The sequence below is a fragment of the Rhipicephalus sanguineus genome, chromosome 6 (assembly GCF_013339695.2).
Source record: "Rhipicephalus sanguineus isolate Rsan-2018 chromosome 6, BIME_Rsan_1.4, whole genome shotgun sequence".
NCBI classification, from domain to species: domain Eukaryota; kingdom Metazoa; phylum Arthropoda; class Arachnida; order Ixodida; family Ixodidae; genus Rhipicephalus; species Rhipicephalus sanguineus.
The window spans coordinates 82,139,374-82,161,829 of record NC_051181.1 but is presented as its reverse complement, the minus strand read 5'-3'; the positions used below and the strand labels follow the sequence as shown (position 1 = coordinate 82,161,829).

The following is a 22,456-nucleotide window of genomic DNA, read 5'->3' as shown; positions in this document are numbered from 1 at the left end:
CAGTCTAATAATAATATCTGGGGTTTAACGTCCCAAAACCACGATATGTTATGAGAGACGCCGTAGTGGAGGGCTCCGGAAATTTCGACCACCTGGGGTTCTTTAACGTGCACCTAAATCTAAGCACACGGGCCTCAAACATTTTCGCCTCCATCGAAAATGCAGCCGCCGCGGCCGGGATTCGATCCCGCGACCTTCGGGTCCTTTCGCCTTCCAGTCGTCTTAGGTAAGTGCATAAGGGACCCTGTGAGCTTTTTGCTTCATTGTACATAACAAGTATTTGGTGTTTGCAATACTTAGCGGGATTCGGTGTAAACATGCCTGATCGCGCCTATTACATCCACGTGTCATGCGACCGAAATTATCGTATGAATAGTGAGCGCTTATGTCTATGCACTGCTGCTCTAGTAGAAATGAACGGCACCGCGCGCCACACCAGACAAGACAGGAACTGATTGGTCTCTCCTTGCGAAATGTATCTGGAGTAGTTCTATAGCGTTGCGTGCTGAAACAGCTGCGTAGGCGGCGGGAACACTGCCCGCAATCGCGCACTGAGAAGATGGGCACTGCTGGGCAATGCTGCGCTGCATGCCTTAGGCTTCGGTGAGCGTGCAGTTTATGTTGTAGATGAGCTGTTCATTAAAAGAAGTTGTTGGGCTAGTTGGTAGATGATTTCCAAAAAACCTAATTAGAGCGCAATCACACGACACATTCACATACACAAACACACACCTACACACTCAGGCATCAACCACGCTGTACGTGGTTGATGCCTACGTGTGTGTGTGTGTGTGCGTGTGTGTGTGGTTGCGCTCTAATTAAGTTTTTTGGAAATGAGCTGTTCATTAGTACTCGGCAGTTTCAGCGTTCATAAGGCTGCAGGCAGAGGCAGAGCAGTTGAAGGTGTAGTTGAAAACTGCTTTTGCTGCAGCCACCTCCATGGCAATCGAACAAGTTGTGCGGCTGAGATTCCTGGTGAAGAAATCTGATTCCTGCCGATGGAATTCATAGGACTACGGCTGATGAATTAGTACACACACACAGCCGTCCGTGCATATGACACGACGTTGCTCGTAGCAGTATTCGATTTGTTGTGGCGTTAAACGCCTCTATTTAGGAAATATGAATACTCTAATTTTTGCGTTTATGTCTTGACTCCACGAGGATAAGTGTAGGTAGCCTAAGTGAGTAATTACAGAGGAGTTTGCACGATTTGTTTCCGAGTGGACATGCTCCACGGAACTAAACAGTTACGAAGGCCTGAGAAGCTCCTCACTAGGTACGACGCACTATAGTGTCCACGTGTATTGTAAATTTCCAAACTCTCTGCCAATACATTGTATAGATGAGGGATCTCAAACGCGCGGCCCGCAGGCCTCTCGGTATAGCGGCCCGGCCCGCACATGATTGTCTTCGTTTCGTTTTTTTTTGTCTTAATAAAGTATGTTCATAAGCTGCACAGACCAGACTAATCTCAAGAAGGTTTTTATTGAGGCATGCCATGTGGTCGACATGTATTAAAAGATAACCGTGGAATCGAACCCCTATATTTCAGGATCGGCTGTCCATATTTCAGACAATCAGAATCAGTATGTCTCAGTATGACCAGAATCAGTATGTATCAGTGTTATCAGTAGCAATATGTTTCTCGAAACCTGCCGTAAAATCCCCTTCGAAAATGACCCGTATATGAGAAATGGGAGAGGCCTCTCTGAAATGGCGAAGTTAGCAGACATTTCCTTCAAACTCCCCCTTCCCCCCCCGTTCCACCCTTCGCTCCCCTCCTTCACCATCCCGGCCCTTGCGGGAGACTAAATTTCGTGACTGCGGCCCGCTTGCTGGGGTGAGTTTGTGACCCCCGATATAGATAGTCTTATACGTTATCTATATAACATTCCCGACCAGTGCAGGAATGTCACCCCGCCGTGCAGGAATTCATCTCCCAACAAAGTAGTCACGAAGTTTAGCCAATGAGGAAGTAGTGCAGCTTGTAGCCGTGCCTGATGAAAATGTCAACTGCGACAGCAGTATCTTTCAAAGTAATAACCATAGCCAGGTTGGGAAACTATAAGACGGCGGTGCTCACTGTTACAAGTCGACTCAGATGCGAGCCTAACGAAAAAAACAAGGGAACACAATATACTACTTGCCTCTTAGGCAGCATCAAACTTCAGACTAACTTGCTCTGAAGTGAAAAGCTCGAGGCATGTAATAGCTGAGAGAGTCGCAGAATTCCTAAGAATAGTTCCTTAGATGCTGACGCGATCGCAGGCTTGCCGATCGACCCGCATACGTATTAAAAAAAATTTCGAGCTTTTTTCTTTTACGTACTACGAAAAAATGTAGCACGACAACTTCATTTTTTTTATTATAATACAGGAGAGATAAAGCAGGATGAAACTTTCATTTGCGAATTTTTACCCATTGAGAAGAAGAGAATCTGAGAAGCGTTTCAAGAACGTTGAGGACAACAAGTGACTTTTATTCGAACAGTACGGAACTCGGCAAGTCCATATAACTCCTTGACAAGCAATTATGAGAGCCGAAATGCCTTATTCAAAGTTCGAAGGATAGCGGAGCAGAGTGAAAAGAAACTAGGTTTCGTGAAATACGGCATCGCATAGAGAACCACTGTATGCCCCCAGCACATAGTGTGAAGTAAAAGAAACGAACAAGGAAACAAAAAGTCGGGAAGAAATGCGTCCGGACTGCGAAGGAGCCTAATGCGTGTCTCTGCTTCGCGAGTTTATTCACGTTCTCCGAGCTGCACAAATAAATAAATAAATAAATAAATAAATAAATAAATAAATAAATAAATAAATAAAGCCTTTTCGCGCGGTGCATGCAAAACTTTCAGCGTGTGCCGCGGGCAAGCAATGCTGAGCGCCGTGTTTGACTACGGGGAAAGTGAATTTGACATCAGACATAACAAAGAAGTGTGACAGTCGATTCGGAATATTGTGTGCTTTTATAATCCCGGTGAACTGGAGTGAAATTCTAGAAGCTTGATTGCATTTTTGAAAATTTGCAGCAAGAAAAATTCCAATGCCGCACGCTTGCATTGTGTGTCGTACACGCTCATGCACTTTACTGACATCGAGCGTTCGTCTGCAATTATTTTTGACGACATCACTAACACGCACTGTGCTTTGTACAGACTACTCCGTTTTCATTTAAACCCATGCAGAGGTCGCTGCAGCTGCTGAACAGCGTAGCAGAGGAAATTTACCGTCATTGATTGGGAATACTTAGGTAATTTCAAAGGAATTCTTTCCTCTAGGTAGACTGATAAAAGAATGGTATGTCAAATTTTATAACGGGATAAGATATCGATGGCAATGTGGCAAACACGCATGAATGGGCAGCTTATCAAGAAAGAACGAAGCCAACACGATGCGGTATGTCTTACTCGTGAAAAAAAAAAAACACGGCCGGATAAATGAAGTTTTTTCTTTTTTTTACGCGACAGCCTGTGTGCGAGTGCAAAGAAAGTAATAGATATTAACGCCCTTTTCCTCAGCAAAGGCAGCAATCTATCACAGCAGGCCCCGCCACGGTGGTCTAGTGGTTATGGCGCTCGACTGCTGACCCGAAGGTCGCGGGATCGAATCCCGGCCGCGGCGGCTGCATTTTCGATGGAGGCGAAAATGTCTGAGGCCCGTGTACTTAGATTTAGGTGCACGTTAAAGAACCCCAGGTGGTCGAAATTTCCGGAGCCCTCCACTACGGCGTCTCTCATAATCATATCGTGGTTTTGGGACGTTAAACCCCAGATATTATTATTATTAATCTATCACAGCAGAGCTGCTGTGATCGAGGTTTGCCGTGTGTCGTAGATAGAAAAATATCATCATGATGAACCGGCACGCGCTCAATGACCGCCCAAGCATTTTGTGCAGATGTTTAACCAAAGAAGCTCAAACGTGCTCACCAGCTCTGCTGTGACTCAGCCTTTCACGACTTAGTGCAAGTTGCGCTAATTTTTTATTATGTCTTTTTGCTTATGTTGCTGCCAGTGTATGTCAACATGAATGCATTAAACTGGCTTGCCTGTAAATACTTACATTTTGCCTTTTCAGATATCTTTCAAGCACGAACATGTGGCTCTTGCGAAATAAACGACGAAATAACGTTCTGCGCTTGCCCGGAAAAGTTTCCATCCCACACGCGTTGAAATCTTCCACAAGCGCGCATTGCGGAGGTTGCGAAATACACGGTATACGATAATGAATATGTCTTTCATCTACAGTACTGAAGAGCCGATTAATTCTCTTGACACAGTAACCCTTTACGCTTGCAGCCAAAGCCTTGTCGAGAGAATTCGCCCATTATCGAGAATGGTGGTGAGTGGACTTTCAGCACCAGTAGAAAGACTGACATGGATATGCCGCCTTCCAGAGGTCTTTGAAACGCGCGTGCTACCGTGCGAGCTCTTTTGATGCTGAAGGCTATAACGGAACTCGTAGCACGTGTGGACGACCCTTACAATTGACTTTACTGCTCATATCATGAAGCGGCAGGCAGACGGCGCTGCTTCGTTACATATGCTCTACTGAGCCATGTGTTGTCCGACGGAGGTACCGAGCTCTGAATGCTTGCTATTCAATGACATAAGCAAGTGAAGTCACCTTGACATCTGTGCCCACTCGGACGCTTCAGCCTTCTAGTGTTTCTCTCCCAGCGCTCGACGAGCCAGAATTCACCACGCTGCAGTCATTCGCGTACACACATTGTTTACATATCGAAAATGCTAAGGTGACCTTTACAAAAAGTTCACCTCACTTTCGCAGCTCCGATGAACGCGTTGATAGCGTTAGTGGTAACTGTATAATTTTCGCTAATTACATGCAAATTACCGCGTGTCGTCAAATACTACAACGCCGCAACTTGCGACGGCCCGCAGCCGCCGTTTCATTTAGGTTATTCGTGCGGACACGCATATGCCTGCAAACATGCGCTGTAATTCGTTGCCCAGAAGACCCACCCCAGATCACGCCCACAATCGATAAGTTTGAAGCCCGATCCATATATACGTCTACGGATTGAGATGAAGTGGCATAGCGAAGTTCGTGCCAGCATCTGGAGCACTGATGTGCCAGCACTACCATCCTTCCGTACTCTTCGCAGGCATTAGAGCGACTGAAATAACATGTGATCGAACAACAACCGTTTTCGTTGTTAACTCGCCATGGTATTTCGTCTCTCCAGTGCGCCGATGTTCTAAACGTACAAAATCCGGGTATCAGGCTCCTCGTTCGATTAAGTTCACACCCACATTGAATGGCGTGAACAGTTTTGTTCGTATTGTCACTGAAACCGGTATTTCGGAATCGCCCCGCAGTCAAGGCATGAATAGCGCCGCGAGGAATTCGCTGCGCACACCCAGAACTTTAGCGAGACTCGCGGAATTTCTTTTTCCCACCCACACCCGCTTTACGCCGCGCCGCATTCCGCACGTGTTTGTGCTGACATGGCCGCTCTTTCGTCGCTGATCAGTGCAGAACTATTGTCATTTAGATTCGCGCGACGCGTTCATCACAATGGCGCGTAACCCTTTACTTTAGGAAGCTAAGGTTAATAGAGAAGCCTATATTAAGACGAAAGCATTAAAAGCCTCATCAGACGCGAAAATTGGCAGGCGCCCCGCGTCGGAAGCGTCAACACAAGTGATGCAAAAAGTCATTATCGCACGATGACGTCACGAGATGACGTCACCATGACCACATAGATCGCCGAAGCTTCTTGTATCATTATGATGTCACCATGACGTCACGTGACGTGACATCACATGATGGCGTCATCGCATGACATCGTAGCTTGGTCAACGGTGTGCCGATCACGGAGGCAGTGCAAAACCAGGTGAGGTGCCTCAGATCATGGAGGCGGTGGAAAACCACGTTAGGCGCAGAAGCTTTGGGAGGGTATCGGGGCAGGAACAATACATCGACTGGGAAGGAAAACAAGATGGCTGTCGCCTTGCAGTCGTCTTAGGTGAATGCATAAGGGACCCTGTGAGTTTGTTGTGTCTATATAGATGTTGCGTCTGCCTTTATTGCCGACATACGAGTATGGTCCTATCTACTCATCATTAGCATTACGATCAGCCTAATATCAGCTTACGTTCACGCTCAAGTCTATTCGCAGATATCTCAATGCACTAGTGTTCATGCGCCACCACCACATTTATTGATCAGAAGCCTGAGTCAGAGAGGGTAGGGATGGGAGGGGGGGGTGTTGCCATGACATCTACCCGCAGGCTCTTTCACGGGTACTTCTTGATAAAAATATCTCGTCTGAGTCGCATATTTCATAGAAATGTGCTTACTGGACCGAAGTCACTGATAACTCGTTTTTGAAGGTACAAGCTCAATAGGCGTATCGTAGAGCACCAATAACGTGATAAATTGGCGTTAAAGAGCATTGACACCATGATTCAAAAAGCTAATTTTACTCTAACGGACTCGTGAGTGGACTCACTCAGGCTCAGGTAAAGCCGTGAGTGTGAGTCCGAGTGAGTCGGGCTGAGTAATATGTTGGTGAGCTTTAGTCCGAGTGGGTCCGGTTGAGAAAAAGTTTAGCGAGTCTGAATCCGAGCGAGTCCGGTTGAGGAAAATCTTGGTGGGTATGAGTCCGGGTGAGCCCTCAGAGCTAAATATATTTCTTGAGTGAGTCTGAGTGAGCTTCATTTCTTTGGCGGCCTACGGTGTCACCTGTTAGCATCTCGAGATCTGCGCCCATACTGGCAATATGGTGCGGTAGCTAAGGCGTTTTATTGCTAATCACGTGGTCGCGCATTACGTGCCCGAGAGCGAGGACTGCACTTCGATGCTGCAAACACTTAAGTACCATGCTTTACGTTAACGCTAAACAACTCGACACAGTCAAAATTACCTCACTGCCCGTGCGCAATGCTCTTTCTGATACGCAACACTGCAGCTGCGTTCCTTTCACCACACAATTGTATTTTGAACGTAGTCGCTGGCTGCGACAAATTCCCATTGATAAGTTGAGCATCTAATTCCATATCATACATATTACACGCGATTCTCACGAAAATCTATGGGCTATATGTGAGAACGTAGTTAACCGGGCCAGTTGGTATGAATTCATTGGGGGCACGGCGCAAAAAAAAAAACAAGAAAAAGAAAACGGATGAAACACACGTAGAGTAATGTAGAATCCGTATATTTTGTGTGTCTGTGTGTTATTGATGCAAAACTATCACTAAATTGACTATCGATAGCATCGATAGTTTTTTTTTAAACTATAGATAGCTTAAAGAAACTGTCGATAGTCTTGCTCATAGTGCAATCGATAGTACCATCGGTAATATTACTACCGAGAATACTATCGTTAGTGCTGTGAGTAATTATGCTGGTGCTGACCGGCTGTATCGTGAAAACATTTGCTATAGACTATTATGAGCAACCCTCATTTCATCACGGTGAATATCACGTGATTTTGGCGAAAAAGAAACATTATTTCCGCAGCGAAAATGCCAAATATGTTCATCAAAAAATTCATTTCAAAAGTAACCTTTACATCTTTCAATTAACAAGTTTAGTTCTTGATAATTTTATGTTGGGACTTAAAACACCAACAATTATTACTTCATATAACCACACGCGCTCCTTTCTTTCTATGTTTCATGTTACCGCCCCCTTTCACGTGTTACTACTGCCCTGCGCAAGCCGCGCCAGAATGTTTGGGAACATTCCAGATTGTAGTAGATCATTTTGTTAAGATTGCGCACATGACGCGAATAGTCAAGATTATTCCAGAGCTTGCGCGACCACCAGTGATAAGGCTGGAAAGTTCAATGCATGATGTATGAAAGACGGCGCGTCCCAGCGATCATCGGATTATCGACGGCCGACGCTCTGTTCGCCGCTATCAGTGTACAGTGTGCATTGCTGTAGTTTGACTTTCCGTTTCCCGGCCACAAGTTCGGCCAAATAAATAGTTTCATCTTGGACACGCCGACTGCTGCCTTTGTCGACGTCACAAACCCGTGACAATATTTTGATTTTGAAATCACAAAATGCAATATAAGTTTAAAGCCACGCAGTTCTGGCATATGTAACTGTTTCCTTTCAGCTACATATGAAGTGTTCAAATTAATTATCATGTGTCAGCCGAGCATTCTGGTGAAGAAACACAAGGATGTCAACTTTCTTTCCCTTGAGCGTGCTATTCTTGTTCCACCATTAACCACAAACTCGGGGAGCCAAGTTTACGCTGGAATTAGTTCGCGCGGTTTATTTTATACTATCGATAGTACTATAAAACTTACTATCAATAGCGCTATCGATAGTGTTAAGTACGGCGCAATATAAGGACTCGGGCTCTCGAATGCTGTGGTATGCCGTCGTCGACGTCTCATGTCGCTTGGCATAACGCAGCCAAACCATGTATATCATACCTATCTGTAGCATACCGATGTGTAGCAATAGGGTGGGAAAGGGAAGTGAGGCTGAGTAAGCAGCGATGTGGGGGTGACGGAGGAGGGAAAGGAGCAAGGGATCGGGAGAAGGAAGGGAAGTATGCTGTCATCGTATGCCGCTATTCTATGTCGCCGCTTGGCGTCACGCAGGATAAACCATGCATAGCATAGCCATGTATAGCAAGAGGGTGGGAAAGGGAAGTGAGGGTGAGGAGAATGTAAAGGAGGAAGGGAAAGGGTAAACCATAGCATAGTCGTCTATGGCGTCACGCAGGCACAACCATGTATAGCATAGCCATGTACACATAGTGTATAGTGTATCATGAATGTATAGTGTAGTATTGCAAGGGGGTGGGAAAGGGAAAGTGAGGGAGAGGAGGAGTGGTGTGAGGATGAGGAGGGAAAAGAGGGGAGGGTAAAACTCATGGTATAGTATTGGAAGGGTGGAAAAAGGAAGTGCTGGTGAGGACAAGAAACTTGAGGGTCAGGAAGTGAGAAAGGAGGAGGGGGAGGGTAATGCATATCATAGCTGTGTATAGTAGAGTAGAGCAAAGGGGTGGGAAACGGAACTGAGAATGAGAAAGAGTGATGTGAGGAGCGGGAAAGAAGTAGGGAGAGGGCACCACTGCATCACAAATGAAGGTTTCCTTTCCTCAATGAACGCCGGGCAGACTACACGTTTGGAACGCCAGCGCGTGCTTGCCCGTGAACGCCAGCATCGCCGAAGGGCAGGCGAATCACTGCCCCGCACTTCCTACAGCTCTCACGTTGACTGCAATGGCATACATTTAGTTAAACCCTGTAACGCCGTCATAGCTAAACAAAACATTACTGCAATCGTTTCTTTATTTCTAGCAAATCTATTGCCAATATGCCATGTGAATAGTAGTTCTATAGTCGGATACAACTTTAGAAGTGAGCGGCATTTCCTCCTCAAAGGCGGATGAACACAAGCCTGCACCAATGGGCGCGCACTCGGGGCTGACGTCATGAGCGGGACGGCCGGTGGCTCCGCCTTCGGAGAACATCGGCGCGTGCACGAGCGGGACTATTTCTTTAGTCGCGGAGGCAATCGGCTGCCGCGCTTCGGTCGTCTGGGCGGGGCCTCTCTTCTCTTCTTAAGTTGTATCCGACTGTAGATTTCAAGTACAAAGCAGTAAAGCCGCGCAAAGAAAATACTACTGGCAATGTATTTTTTTTTTCGCTAGGTTCTTCTATCTTACTTTTTTGCCTCAGTGTTTTTCTTTTTTGTCCAACATATTTTGGGACCAACATATACACTCTTTCTCCACTGTACTTTCGAGTAACCCTTAGTCAAGCGACCCGTCAAACAGGAAGTTGAGCCATTCGAATCTGTCTAAAATATGCGCAGATCATAAAACAAACAGAACTTTCAATATGCAGCATGTTGTTGCTCAGTCTACATGGGAGTTCTGAGTTGGGAATACGCTGACACAACTCAGCGAGGTTCTGGTTACCAAAGCACACATTCTATTTCATGAGTATGCGAAGAAAGGATCTTAGAAATATCGAATGTCTGCCCTTGTTAGGCTGCCTCTGAAATATTTCTTCAGATTTCCAGGAAAAGTACAGAAATTTAAAACCCGCTTTGTCGATTCGGATGCATCGCTTAGAACTGAACGAGAAATGTCTTTGTCGCTGACGTTGCACTGACTTTTCCGGCTATCGGGAAAAATACCTGCACGTTTCACGTTTCTAAAAACCCCGAAATAATAACAAAGAGAGCTTCTATAACTTTTTCGGTTGAAATTTCTTTATTTATTTATTTGTTTGACAATACATGATCGTCGTCGTGCAAGAGACTAAATTAAGGCGACGTTAAGAGTCACCTGACTAGGTCTCCAGCACCTACGCTGTACATTCGTCACACAAAGCAACTGCATTAGAAGAAAATGCAAGAGTACAATAACATTATGACAAACTAGGAGAAAGCCTATACAAAAAAATAAAACAAGGAAACGAAAATGAGTAACATAACGTACACGCATCATTACAAAGCGCATGTGCAATAAAAAAAGACCAATAGTAATGCAGACACCGGTGTTCCATATGGGAACATATATGGCGTATGTATGTATATGGTGTTGTCTACATATGGTGTGGTGTCTTCTAGAATTCCTCAGGGTTCAAGTGCTTCTGAGAAGACTTGAACTGATATTCAGCCCTTCGAAGAATGATTTTAATAGTATGGAGTACCTTGATTCCTCGCATACTTCAAGGTTCCAAAAAGTGCATAATGTTAACCTTAGAACGCAGTCATTTCTTTCTACTTTCATTACTGTCTCAGAGGTCGCAAGCACTGCGTTTCTCCGATGAAATTAGTCGTTATAGGTCACTATACACGAAAAATGTAGCAAGAATGCAAATTCATGGCATTTCAGGCAGAAACCTGAGCTGTGATTAATGATCAGAGGTGCTTTGACTAAAGAAGCGGTTTGTGCGTTGTAGGGGATATTACTTCACGCGGTTCTACTGAAATCTGGAGTGAAAATGATAGAAGATGCTTTGAGCTTCGCCTTAGAGAGTAGAACGTGATAGGATATCCCGTTCCCGTTCGCATATAGTCGTCTAATTCATTTGCCAGGCTTCACTTCTAAGTAGACACCTACACCTTGCCGTGAGGAAAGGAACGTCTGTGTGCGCAACGTCGGCCGTTTGAAGTGCAGTTGGGGCTACCGCGCACACCATAAGGAGCCCACTACGCCGTAATTCATCATACTTCTAATCAGCGAAGTATCGACTACGCATCCGTAAGGCAATACGCACATCTGACACTTTGTTGATGCTGTCGCTGATGACCGTTTACGCGTGAGCGCTTCGTGATCGGTAGGCATTTAAACAACCGACTCCTTGCGCAGTTCACGTGATGCGACGGCTGGTACGACTATACGCTTCTGCCAAGCTACATTGCATGTGTTCACGGCACTCCTCGCACTTCACGACGCCTGTATGCGGTTTTATCCCGAAGCAGTTTCAAGCAGTAGCGTGGTTCTGTGGTAGAACACCTGTCATCCACGCAGAAGGCCTGGGTTCGAATCCCACTTGTGCCGAGAATGATTTTTATTATGTATAGAGTTGGCTCTCATGGATAACGCCATTTTTTTACTCGCAACCAACGGCGCCGACACCGACGCCGACACCGGCACCTGATTTTTGTGAAACGAGCTTTTTAGCGTTATCGCGTTAAATGGGAAGAACGGGAAGAATGGGAGCACGTGGTTCCTGCAGAAGTTAACTCGTTCAAACTGAGAATCACAAGTACGAATATTTTTTTTTTAAATCTGATATCTGCGTTAGATTCCCAAAGCTAGCGGTCTGTCTAGTACTTTGTTTGTTAGCAGTGCAGCAAAATCGTGAGCTAGCTGCTTTTTAATACAGACGTAACCTCTTTTTGCTTCACGAAGGACATTAATTCCTCGGCATTCATTCCTTGTCGAGTGTGAAATTGTTTGCAAGAGTACTCCTGGTCTATTCCCTGATAAAGTAAGCACATAGTTTCCATTTTCTGCTAAAATATCAACTCATAACATTAAAACATTGCAGTTAAGACCAACAACATTTGACGTTGTTCCTCAGGCCCTCCGTCTCCCACCTTTCCTAATAAGAAAGAAAGAAAGAAAGAAAGAAAGAAAGAAAGAAAGAAAGAAAGGAAGAAAGAAAGAAAGAAAGAAAGAAAGAAGGAAAGAAAGAAGGAAAGAAAGAAAGAAAGAAAGAAAGGAAGAAAGAAAGAAAATTACGCAGATTTAAGTCGATACTCATTGTTCATTTCAATCAGAGCGGTGTATGACCACGCTGTGGTATGAACGAAGCTTCTCAACAGGGGTGCTATAATAAAAACAGGTTTTACAAAATATGCATTTCGGAAATTTGCGTGCAAATTTTAGTAATGCTTCTGACGGCCCGGGATTGCTGTACAATAAGCATACACGTGATGTAAGTAGGCTCTTGATAAGTGGAATATGTAGTCATAGTGTAGCGTCCTTTGAGTAAATACTACCCTTTATATATTGTAACGTACGAGAGCAACTCAGACAAACACGATCCAACACAACTCCATCCTTTTTGTTCTCTTTCACTAGACTCCCCTTCACGCGCCAGTCACTTCGTTGGTATGATCCACTACCCAGTCACTTCGTTGGTATGATCCACTACATTCGCCACCCCCTCTCCCCCAGAGTCGGAGCTTGAAGACGAAGAGGCGGGAATACAAAAATCACGCGGCACATAAAGTTTCAACTGTCTTGCATGGACGGGAAAAACACGGTTTCGTCTTTTGGTGCCCAGATCTGGAATAACTTCCAAGCGGAACGTAACAGCGCCTAGGGCTTTCACCACCCGAAATGGACCCGAAAACCGGGGAATAAACTTCTGGTAGCGCTGTCGAGCACGCTGGGTGCGTCTAACCAGCACTAGGTCTCCCGGTTTGAAAGGGGTGTCATTCTCAAGGGAAGGCGAGCGGAATTTCGCCTGGTGATCCGCTATGGCCAGGTGCGCTCTAAAGCGAGCCTTCCGAAGGAGCTCCGCAGTACTGGTGTCGTCAGGACGGTGGTGCGCCGTTTTGTTCAAACCAAAGAACCTCTCTTGCGGAAGCCTTGGCGTCCTTCCATAAACAAGTTTGAACGGTGACTCCCGTGTGATTTCCTGCTGTGACGTATTGAGGGCGAAGACAGCTGCGGCAACGTATTCGTCCCAGTTGTCATGACTAGGACTCACGTACGACGACAGTATGTCCTTTATGGTACGGTTTGTACGTTCCACCAGACCGTTTGTTTGTGGGTGCTGAGGGGTGGCCGCTGCATGTTGAATTCCATGGTTATTCAATAGGTTTCTGAATGCACGCGACGTGAAGGCCGTGCCGCGGTCGGTGATGAGCAAGCGTGGTGTACCGTGTCGAAAAACGATGCACTCGTTTATGAACGTGAGGACGTGCTGCGCCGAAGAGTTAGGGACGGCCCTGATTTCGGTCCACTTCGTGAGATAGTCCGTGGCAACGATGAGGAACCTGTTGTCGCGCGACGTACGTGGAAACGGGCCCATGTGGTCAAGTCCCACTATCTCAAAAGGCGTTTCCGGAGGATGAATAGGTTACATGGGGACCGGTGGCGGATTTTGTGACGGCCTTCCGTGCCTGACAGACCGTGCACGACAAAACGTAGCGGGAGACGTCAGTCTGCATGCGCCGCCACCAAAACCTCTCTATGATGCGTGCCAGCGTCTTGTGAAGCCCGAGGTGACCGGCAGTCGGGGTGTCATGGCACATGAACAGCATCGATTGTCGCATGGCTGCAGGCACGACAGGCACACACGACCCATCCCGATGATTTCGGTGAAAAATGATTCCATCTCGGACGACATAAGACGCAGCGAGACTTTCACGACGACGCTTGGGAGTGCGTACTTCCCCGGACAACCGCTGGATTATATCGAGGATTTCTGCGTCTTGTGGCTGTGTGGCGCGTAAATCAAGCACTGCGGTGACTGGCGAGGTGCTGTTGAGAGCTGTCAGGTGGCGAGAAAGGTAGTCAGCATCCTGATGTCGAGCGCCACTCCGATGGACAACGGAAAAGGTATAATCTTGCAGCTTTAGAGCCCACCTAGCTAACTTAGCGTTGAGGTCTTTTTTTGTTTGAAGCCAGCGAAGGGCGACGTTGTCGGTAACGACCGTGAAGGTTTTACCATAAACGTACGGGCGAAATTTTTCGACTGCCCAAACTACCGCCAGGCACTCAAGTTCGGAGGCGTGGTATCGGCTCTCTGGTTCACTGAGCCGGTGGCTAGCATAAGCGACCGGCCTCTCCTGGCCGTCCTCGTTAAGTTGCAAGAGAACAGCTCCGAGGCCAAGCCCGCATGCGTCCGTGTGTAGAATAGTCGGCGCATTCTCATCATAGTGCGCGAGTGTCGGTGGTGCCTGAAGGGCAGTCTGGAGGTCGCGGAAGGCAGCTTCTTGATCGGGACCCCATTTCCAGCGAACTTCTTTCTTCAACAATTCGTTGAGAGGTGCTGCGCGGGAAGCGAAGTCAGGGACAAAGCGCCGGAAATATGAAGCAAAGCCTAGGAAACTTTTAAGCTGCTTAGCCATGGTGGGAGGCGGAATACAGGCGATGGCTTGGAGCTTGGTCGGATCAGGGCTGATGCCGTTGGCGCTGACTACGTGTCCCAAGTAAGTAACTTCCGAGAAGCCGAAGAAGCACTTTGAAGGCTTAATGCAAAGACGAGCGTCTTGTAGAGCACGCAGGACCATTTCTAAGCGCCTGAGGTGTTCGGGAAACGTAGGAGCATAAACGATGATGTCGTCTAAGTAAACCAAAGCCATCGACCACTTCAGATGCCCAAGAACCCGGTCCATTAATCGCTGAAATGTAGCGGGAGCGTTGGAGAGGCCAAATGGCAGGCGGTTAAACTGGTATAGTCCGTCGGGAGTTGTAAAGGCGGTCTTCTCAGCGTCATTTGGGTCTAGTTCCACTTGCCAATAGCCAGAAAGAAGATCCAGCGTAGTGAAAAAACTGGCACCATGAAGGCGGTCAAGGGCATCATCAAGACGAGGCAGTGGATACACGTCCGGTTTGGTGACACTGTTTAGTCGTCGATAATCCACACAGAAACGAATCGTGCCGTCTTTCTTTCTGACGAGTACTACGCGGGACGACCAGAGACTGGACGAGCGCGTTATGATACCCCGTTTAAGCATGTCATCCACTTGCTTAGCGATTTCTGCGCGTTCAGGCGCAGAGACTCACCGCGGGTGATGTCGAATAGGAATTTCAGAGCCGGTATCGATTCTGTGCTGCACCAGGGGAGTGTGGCCGAGCTCACTGGGTGACATGGCCAAGTAGTTACGGAATTTTCGTAGAAGTGCTTGAATCTCTGATTTCTGTGACGGAGTTAAGTTGGGACCAAAGTTGAATTCATTCCAGTCTAAGGGCGAAGTAGCTGGTGGGGAAGGTGCTCCGGGCTGCACTACTGCCACGACAGACGGGGCTTCAAGGTAGGTACAGGTACCGAGAACGGTGTCTGACGGCACGCGCAGGTTACTGTCGGACAGATTGAAGACAAGCGCTGCAAAGGTATTGCCGGAACAGTGATGAAGGGCCCACGGCATTGCGAATTCACCTCCAGGCCGGGAGCAAACGGTGCTTTCTACAAGAATGTCCGTGTCGGCAAAAGACTTCGCGTGGCTGTAAAGGGGCACCCACGCAGCAGACGACAAGGCTATGGTAACTGAAGTTGCCGTAATCACAGGATGCAAAAGAGGTGATGATTTTCCAACTTCGGGTCGTTCACTTCTGTTTGCACCAACGGCCATACAGGTCCTCGTGTTTGGAATGCCGAATTGCGAAGAAAATTTAGTAACCAGACTTTTCATCATGCGGTAGTTGGCAGCGAGCACGGAACAGACTTTGTGAACAGTGCTGTAAATGACTTGATGTAACGGGAAATACGACTGCCAAGGACAAGCTTTATTGGAGGCTTCAAGAGTTGCTGGCGGTGGTGTCGACGTGGTAGATATCAGGTCAATGGTGCAATCAGTGCCGCTAAACTGCAAACGAACGCCAAACGCTGCACACCAATCACAGCCTAAGATCACTGGCACACACAGGTTTGGGACGACAAGGAACCGATGTCTCGCTTTCTTCCCAAGCGCACACACATTCAAGCAGACTTCGCCTAGGCTAGGAGAGCAGCTCCGTCAGCCAGGACGAGATGGGGTCGATCGACCTGTGCAGGGTTCACAGAAAATCTTCCAAACAAGAAACTCGACGTGAGAAAACTGAAGGCAGCCCCTGTGTCCACAAGTGCTTCAACACGCTGCGGCGGATCACCTAGCTTCACCGGCAGAGTTGGCATCTCGGTGAAGGGGCCAAGTGAAAGGAGAGAAGCTTCAGTCATCATGCGGGGCCCTGCCCTCGGCGGCCCGCATTGTAGTTTCAACTTTGCACGAGCAACGGGGTTTGGCAGCGACTCGGACCTTCCAGGGCAGTTACGAGCAAAATGCCCAACGTCGTTGCAGTGGTAGCAGCGAAACATCGCTGTAGGCTCGTGTAGCTGAGCAGGAGAATTTAGGGCCCCGGAGGGCACGTCCACGTAGGTTGGCCTCCGGTACGGACCTTCAGCTGCTTGCGAGCGTTCTTGTATCTCTGCCTCAAGAGCGACGGCTAGAGCTGATGGTAGGTCGATCGGACGAGCGAGGCGGACGAAGCGCTGGACGTTTCTGTTACTGATGGCGTCAACAAAGGCATTAGCAGCAATAAGGTCCATGGTTGTGGGAGGGCAACCCGACAAGGCCTTCCGGGACAAGCTATCGACGTGAGCGGCGAGTTCTTGAAGGTCTCGCCGACCCTGCCGGACGTGTTTCAGTTGTGTGAGGTAGAGCTGAAGAAGGTGACGGTCACCAAATCGGCTTTCGATCGCCGACACCAGTGCTTCATAGTTCGAGCGGATGCCTTGGGGGATGTACTCGAGGTATTCAGCCGCGGCGTCACGGAGTTGCAGAACGAGCACCTGGGCTTTGTCTTGAACTGTCCAGCCGTTTAGGGTAGCAACAGACTCGACCTGCACCAGAAATACTGCCCACGATGTGGTACCATCAAAGGTAGGTGGTGGAAGGTGTGCTCCAAAAAACCGAGACTGAGCTCGACCGATGTTGTTTTGTTCGACCGATGTAGACACGCGTTGCTGACGGTTAGACTGTGCCTCGATGACAGAGACCCGTGAAGCCAGGTCTGCAACGACGTCATCTGCCGTGGAGGTACGCTGGGCAAGCGCGGTCTCAAGAGATAGCAGGCGAGTAGCAAAGCGAGTCTCGAAATCTTGCATGAGGGCTCTTCTGTCGGCCTCACCTTGTGAAGCCAGGGTTTGTAGGCAATCTGCCATAGGTAGACTGGGCCCGGTGCTTGACTGTGGAGGGTGAGTTGGTGCGCCCTGGACATCAAACCCCGACGGAAGAGGCTGACAGGGTGCGGGTGGCGGGATGTTTGAAGAGACTGGGGCTCCCGCGGCCTCTGCCAAGCTTCCCTCCGCATTCGGGACCGCAGGCGACGACGTATCGTCCTCCATAGAGTTCATCGCTGGACCACCGACTATTGCTGTCGCCGCAGAAGCCTTGCTCCGTGTAAGCATGGGTTACCGTTGTCACCGCTGCCACCAAATGTAACGTACGAGAGCAACTCAGACAAACACGATCCAACACAACTCCATCCTTTTTGTTCTCTTTCACTAGACTCCCCTTCACGCGCCAGTCACTTCGTTGGTATGATCCACTACCCAGTCACTTCGTTGGTATGATCCACTACAATATTAACTAAGCCATCGTCTTTTCGTTTCTCCTCTTAAATCCCTATACAAGTTTCGTAGTTGTTTTCCGTCGTTTCATGGGTGAGCAAACCAAGGCGACTTATATTAATGATGAACTGTAGGCCAGATACTATAAGAGGGACGACAGAAAGAAGGTTGAACAAGGGCTTTTATTAGTTTACGAATAGAAACAGGCACTACATAATATGCAAGCGCAGTTCGAAGCGCATGAACTAATTACAGCGTCAGGAATATATTACGTATGTAGCAGAGCTGCGAGCGATATGCGTGTTTTACGTACAAAGCATAAATTATCCCACTGCCCCTATAAAGAATGTGAACTGAACCGAGATCAATTTTATCGAAAATTGCGGAGAGGAAAGTTGGGGAGGGTAGGAAGGCAGCGCGTTAGTGGGTGAAACATCATTAACGTTATGGCAAAGTCCAAATTTATTTGCACAAACTACAGCCTTTTGGAAAGATGTCTGAAGAATCGCGGCCCAAGCTTCTCGTACATATCATTAACGAGCGAAGCTGAAACCTGCGACCGTGGTGTTTATAACTGGGTCAATTACAATGGTTCAATAAAGTCTTTCAATTATTTGTACCGTCTTTCCAGAAATCTTAATTGGCGTTTTGCGCTCCATGTGTTCCCTTGTTAATTTTAGTGGACAAGTGGTGGGTGGTCGCGTTTGGCCAATTTCTATACACATACGCGCTAAGATTTTTGCGCACATAGGACGGGCTAATTTTGGTTTCGCCTAGGCATATGGAGCTTCTCTGTAAAAGAGTGAAAGCTTTACACGCAGGTAAAGTTTCAAACCCTCCATTCATACTGAAGCATACTGATTTGACGTATAGGATTTCATTTACACGCTAAAGAAATCTTATTGAAACTCTTCGATTAGAACTTCTCAATTGAAATTAGGTTGCGATTGTGTGAAGACGTATAAATGTGTAGTCTTTTTTCTCCTTTTAGCCCCTCGTCTATACGTAACACACGGCTAATACTAGTACTACGAGTAGCCTTTGCTTTTCTGCTGTCGTTGAAACAGCCAAGCGACGTTTGCAAATTGGGTAGTATACCTTCGCGCCAATCCAACTGCTGACCATCCCCTTCTCTACAAATGCGACCACTTGGAGAGAAAACTTCATGTTCGGAGTGGTCAAGCGTGATCGCACAAGGTATGCAACTACGCCCAACGGAACAGACGTGAGGTTTCATTCCTCGAGAACGCAACGACTGGCCCCGTTGTCAAAAACGTTGGCTCTAGTAAAGATTTGTTTGACAGCTTCGTTTGATGTCGCAAATGATTCCTTCGGATTCTAAGGTTTCAAGTTCAGTCCCTGCCTGCGGCAAGTCGCCTTTTCGTTCACTTTGCTTTCTTTTACATCTATATTGCAATTAATACAATACACTTGAAACTGTACAATTAACCTCCCCTATACCTCCCTTTTCCTCTTTGTCTGCAGGTTTTCATTAAGGCTGTGTGAAACAAAAGAAAAGAGCCCTCAGAAGTTACGTCCTTAATTCATTATGTAGGCAGTGTGGCTGCTTACCGGCTTTCGATGCATGGAAGCTGTCTCGCGGCTTGAGCGTTTCCAGTAGGGGAAGCAGCGTAGTTCTGGGCAGCACGTCGTTGTTGAGGTTGACGCGTTCCACGGCGTACGTGAAAGCCCGCTCGTCGTCCTCTGAGGGCGCCGTGTCGAAGAGGCCTCCTGCGAACAGGTCGATGCGGGGTTTCTAGCCATTACAGAGCGATAACGAAAAACAAGAAGGCGCTTAAGAAAAGATGCAATAGCTGGCGAAAAAACAATTCGCCACCGCAGGTGGGAAGCGAACCCCCGCCCTCGCGTTTCGCGTGGGGTGATCTTACCCTTGATAGAGTGCCTCGATGCGCGCGCCCCCGCTTAGAGTGGTGTCAGCTTTTGAAAGGGCAGGTGCCGCCTCCGCGGCCTTGGCGGCAGCGTGGCCGCCATTTTGAATCCCCCGCCCGGTCACTTGTGCGTGGCGCGCGTGCTGTTTTTCGGTCGGTGCTCGTTTCCCTCCAGTTTTATGCGCTCGCTACCGTCACCATGGCCGGGTGTTGCGTGCCGCAGTGCACCAATCATTCCAGAAACGCTGGGAGCTGTATCGTTTTAGAAGATACGAGGTTTCTTTGAACAGTAAAAATCAAACGTGACAAGCGGCATCCGAAGAACACATTATGCACTTGCAGCGTAAGTTTCCGGCCGGTATTTCGAATGCACATGCAAGGATAACTTCTGCCGGTGTTAACCTTGCGTAATAAATGGACACACTGATATCAGCTACATGCTTAAAATGCTTTGGTTCACGTGTGCATGAATCCTGCATTTTTCTTCGCAAACATTCTTTACTGCACTTGATTGGTCCTGTATCTGCCTTTGATTTTTGCTTTCGCTATTTTTGTAATTTGAAATGTATCATGGAATATATTATGCGTGTTTGTCTGCAGATCAGATCCTTCTTTCTTTCCTAATACTAATTATTTGTGAGAATTTACGTCCCAATAACCCCGATATGATTATGAGAGGCGCCGTATATAGTGGAAGGCTCCCGAAATTTTTACGATCTGTTGTTCTTTAACGTGCACCTAAATCTAAGTACGCGGACCTCTGTCATTTCACCTCCAACGAAATGGGGCCGCTGCGGCCGGGATTCCATCCCGCAACCTTCGGGTCACCAGTCAAGCACCATAACGAAAACCACATCGGGTTCTTATTTTTTATATTACTTTCCGTGTTTCAAGTACGCCTTCTGTGCTGGTCTGATGCCCATGTATGTATGTGTGGAGTTAAATGTTTTTAGGGGCGAAGCTCCTTATAGCGGCACCCGTTCGTCCCCGTCGTAGTAGTGTGTAACCAGTCTTAAAAACGGAGGGGGCGTGCACACACGAATGCTCCCTAAAGACAATGCGCTGCGACAGTACGTGATATGTATCGCCCTCTCCTCTCCTACGCTTCCCCCTCTTTCTCCTCTCCTACGGTCCCCACCGGCCGCCCCTTCTCAGCACCCCATCGGCTGCCCCTTCTTTCCTCGAGATAAGCGCACGAAAGCGACCATGCCCTGTTGAGCGAAGAGCAACGGCGTTCGCAGGAGCGGGGCGACGATCTTTAAAGCGCGCCACACGCGCGCACGTCGCGCCATCTATGTGGCTACTAAGAAAGCATGCTGAATTACATGGTGTATATAAATAGCTCGCCGTTAGCAGGCCGAAAGACGGTGCTGTCGTGGCCTAACGTCTAACGCGGCGGGCTTCAAAGCGAGAGGTCGCCCGTTCGAATCCGCGCGTCGGAAAGAATTTCTGAATTATTTTTCTTTGTGACTTTTCTATATATATATACATACTTATACATATACGGTGACTGACGGCGACGGGGACGGACATTTTCCAGCCGAGACTGTCCATATAATTGCTATCGCAATAATAAAAACTCACAGGCTGCCTTATGCGTTCGCTTAAGACGGCTCGAAAGCGAAAACCATCTTCTTCTTCTCGGTTTTTTGTGCACAAAGCGCGGTTTCGCATTGCCTCCAATATCGGAGGCACCTCACCTGGTTTTGCACTGCCTCCGTGATCTGCCCACTTTTCACCAAGCTACGATGTCATGTGATAACGGCATCATATGACGTCACGCCAAAATTTGTGAAGTCATGATGACGCCAACACGTGACGGTTATTTCTCGTATCCCTCGTCCCCGACGTCGTGGTACGCTGATGCCGCAGACGCGGGACGCCGACGGCCAAATTTCGCGTTTGATGAGGCATGTAAGTCAGAAAATACGTCCGCCACGGTGGTATAGTGGTGACGGAGCTCGGCTGCTGACCCAAAAGTCACGGGTTCGATCCCGGCCGCGGCGGTCGCATTTAGGTCGAGGCAAAATGCTAGAGGCCCGTGTACTATGCGAAGTCAGTGCAGGTTAAAGAACACCAGATGGTCAAAACTCATGGAGCCCTGCAACTACGGCGTGCCTCATAATCATGTCAGGGTTCTGGCAAGTAAAACCCCATATATTATTATTATTATTATTAAAAGAGACAAATAAACGACGCCGTGCATCTGCCGCACAAAGTGTAAAACAGTATCGGAAACACTCAATAATATGTGCATGCAATTGGGCATGCGAGAAAACCTGCAGATACAGAAAAAGAAAGTGCAGATACAAGAAGGAAAAACGCTCTGATACTGCGCGCATGCAAAGTTTTGCGTCATACTACTCAACAACGTATTCATCGTTTTGATAAGGACTCAAGGTGCAACTCGAGTGCCGATACAGTAGCGGCTACAGATTGTGAGCAAGAAATGTCAGCAATAATAATGATCAAGAAGCTTTCGTTTCATTTTAGCAGGATATTCCCATCATACTGACACTCGGCCCTTTATTCTGTGTACAATATCTATGATGCCATTTATAATAAACGAGTAAATTGTTCGCAAACATGGCAAAATGAGCCACCTTAATCGCGCTTAGATAGTTCGCAACACTAAATTGTGTGTGTTCAGATACACGTACTGCTGCTGCTGATATGTATACAAATACAAATTTGGAATGCAGAGCTTGCGAGAAAATTAAGTAAGGCTCTAGAGTTTGTCGTTTCCAGGATAAGGAAGAGGATTCGTTTTCAACATCACAGAGTCAACGTCTACCTCTAGCGCATAACACGTGCACAGGCCGTC

The 22,456-nt window shown here is 47.6% G+C and overlaps 1 protein-coding gene across 3 annotated transcripts in view; it reads right to left on the bottom strand.

Annotated features, from left to right (window-relative positions):
• LOC119395948 (glutamate receptor ionotropic, kainate 2) overlaps nt 1-22,456 on the bottom strand; it is a 410,534-nt gene that overhangs the window by 281,139 nt on the left and 106,939 nt on the right. For all 3 annotated transcript variants that reach the window (XM_049416822.1, XM_049416823.1, XM_037662976.2), the window contains exon 2: nt 19,316-19,474. In XM_049416822.1, the coding sequence (XP_049272779.1) occupies nt 19,316-19,474 (159 nt within the window). The remainder of the gene's footprint in view (nt 1-19,315; nt 19,475-22,456) is intronic.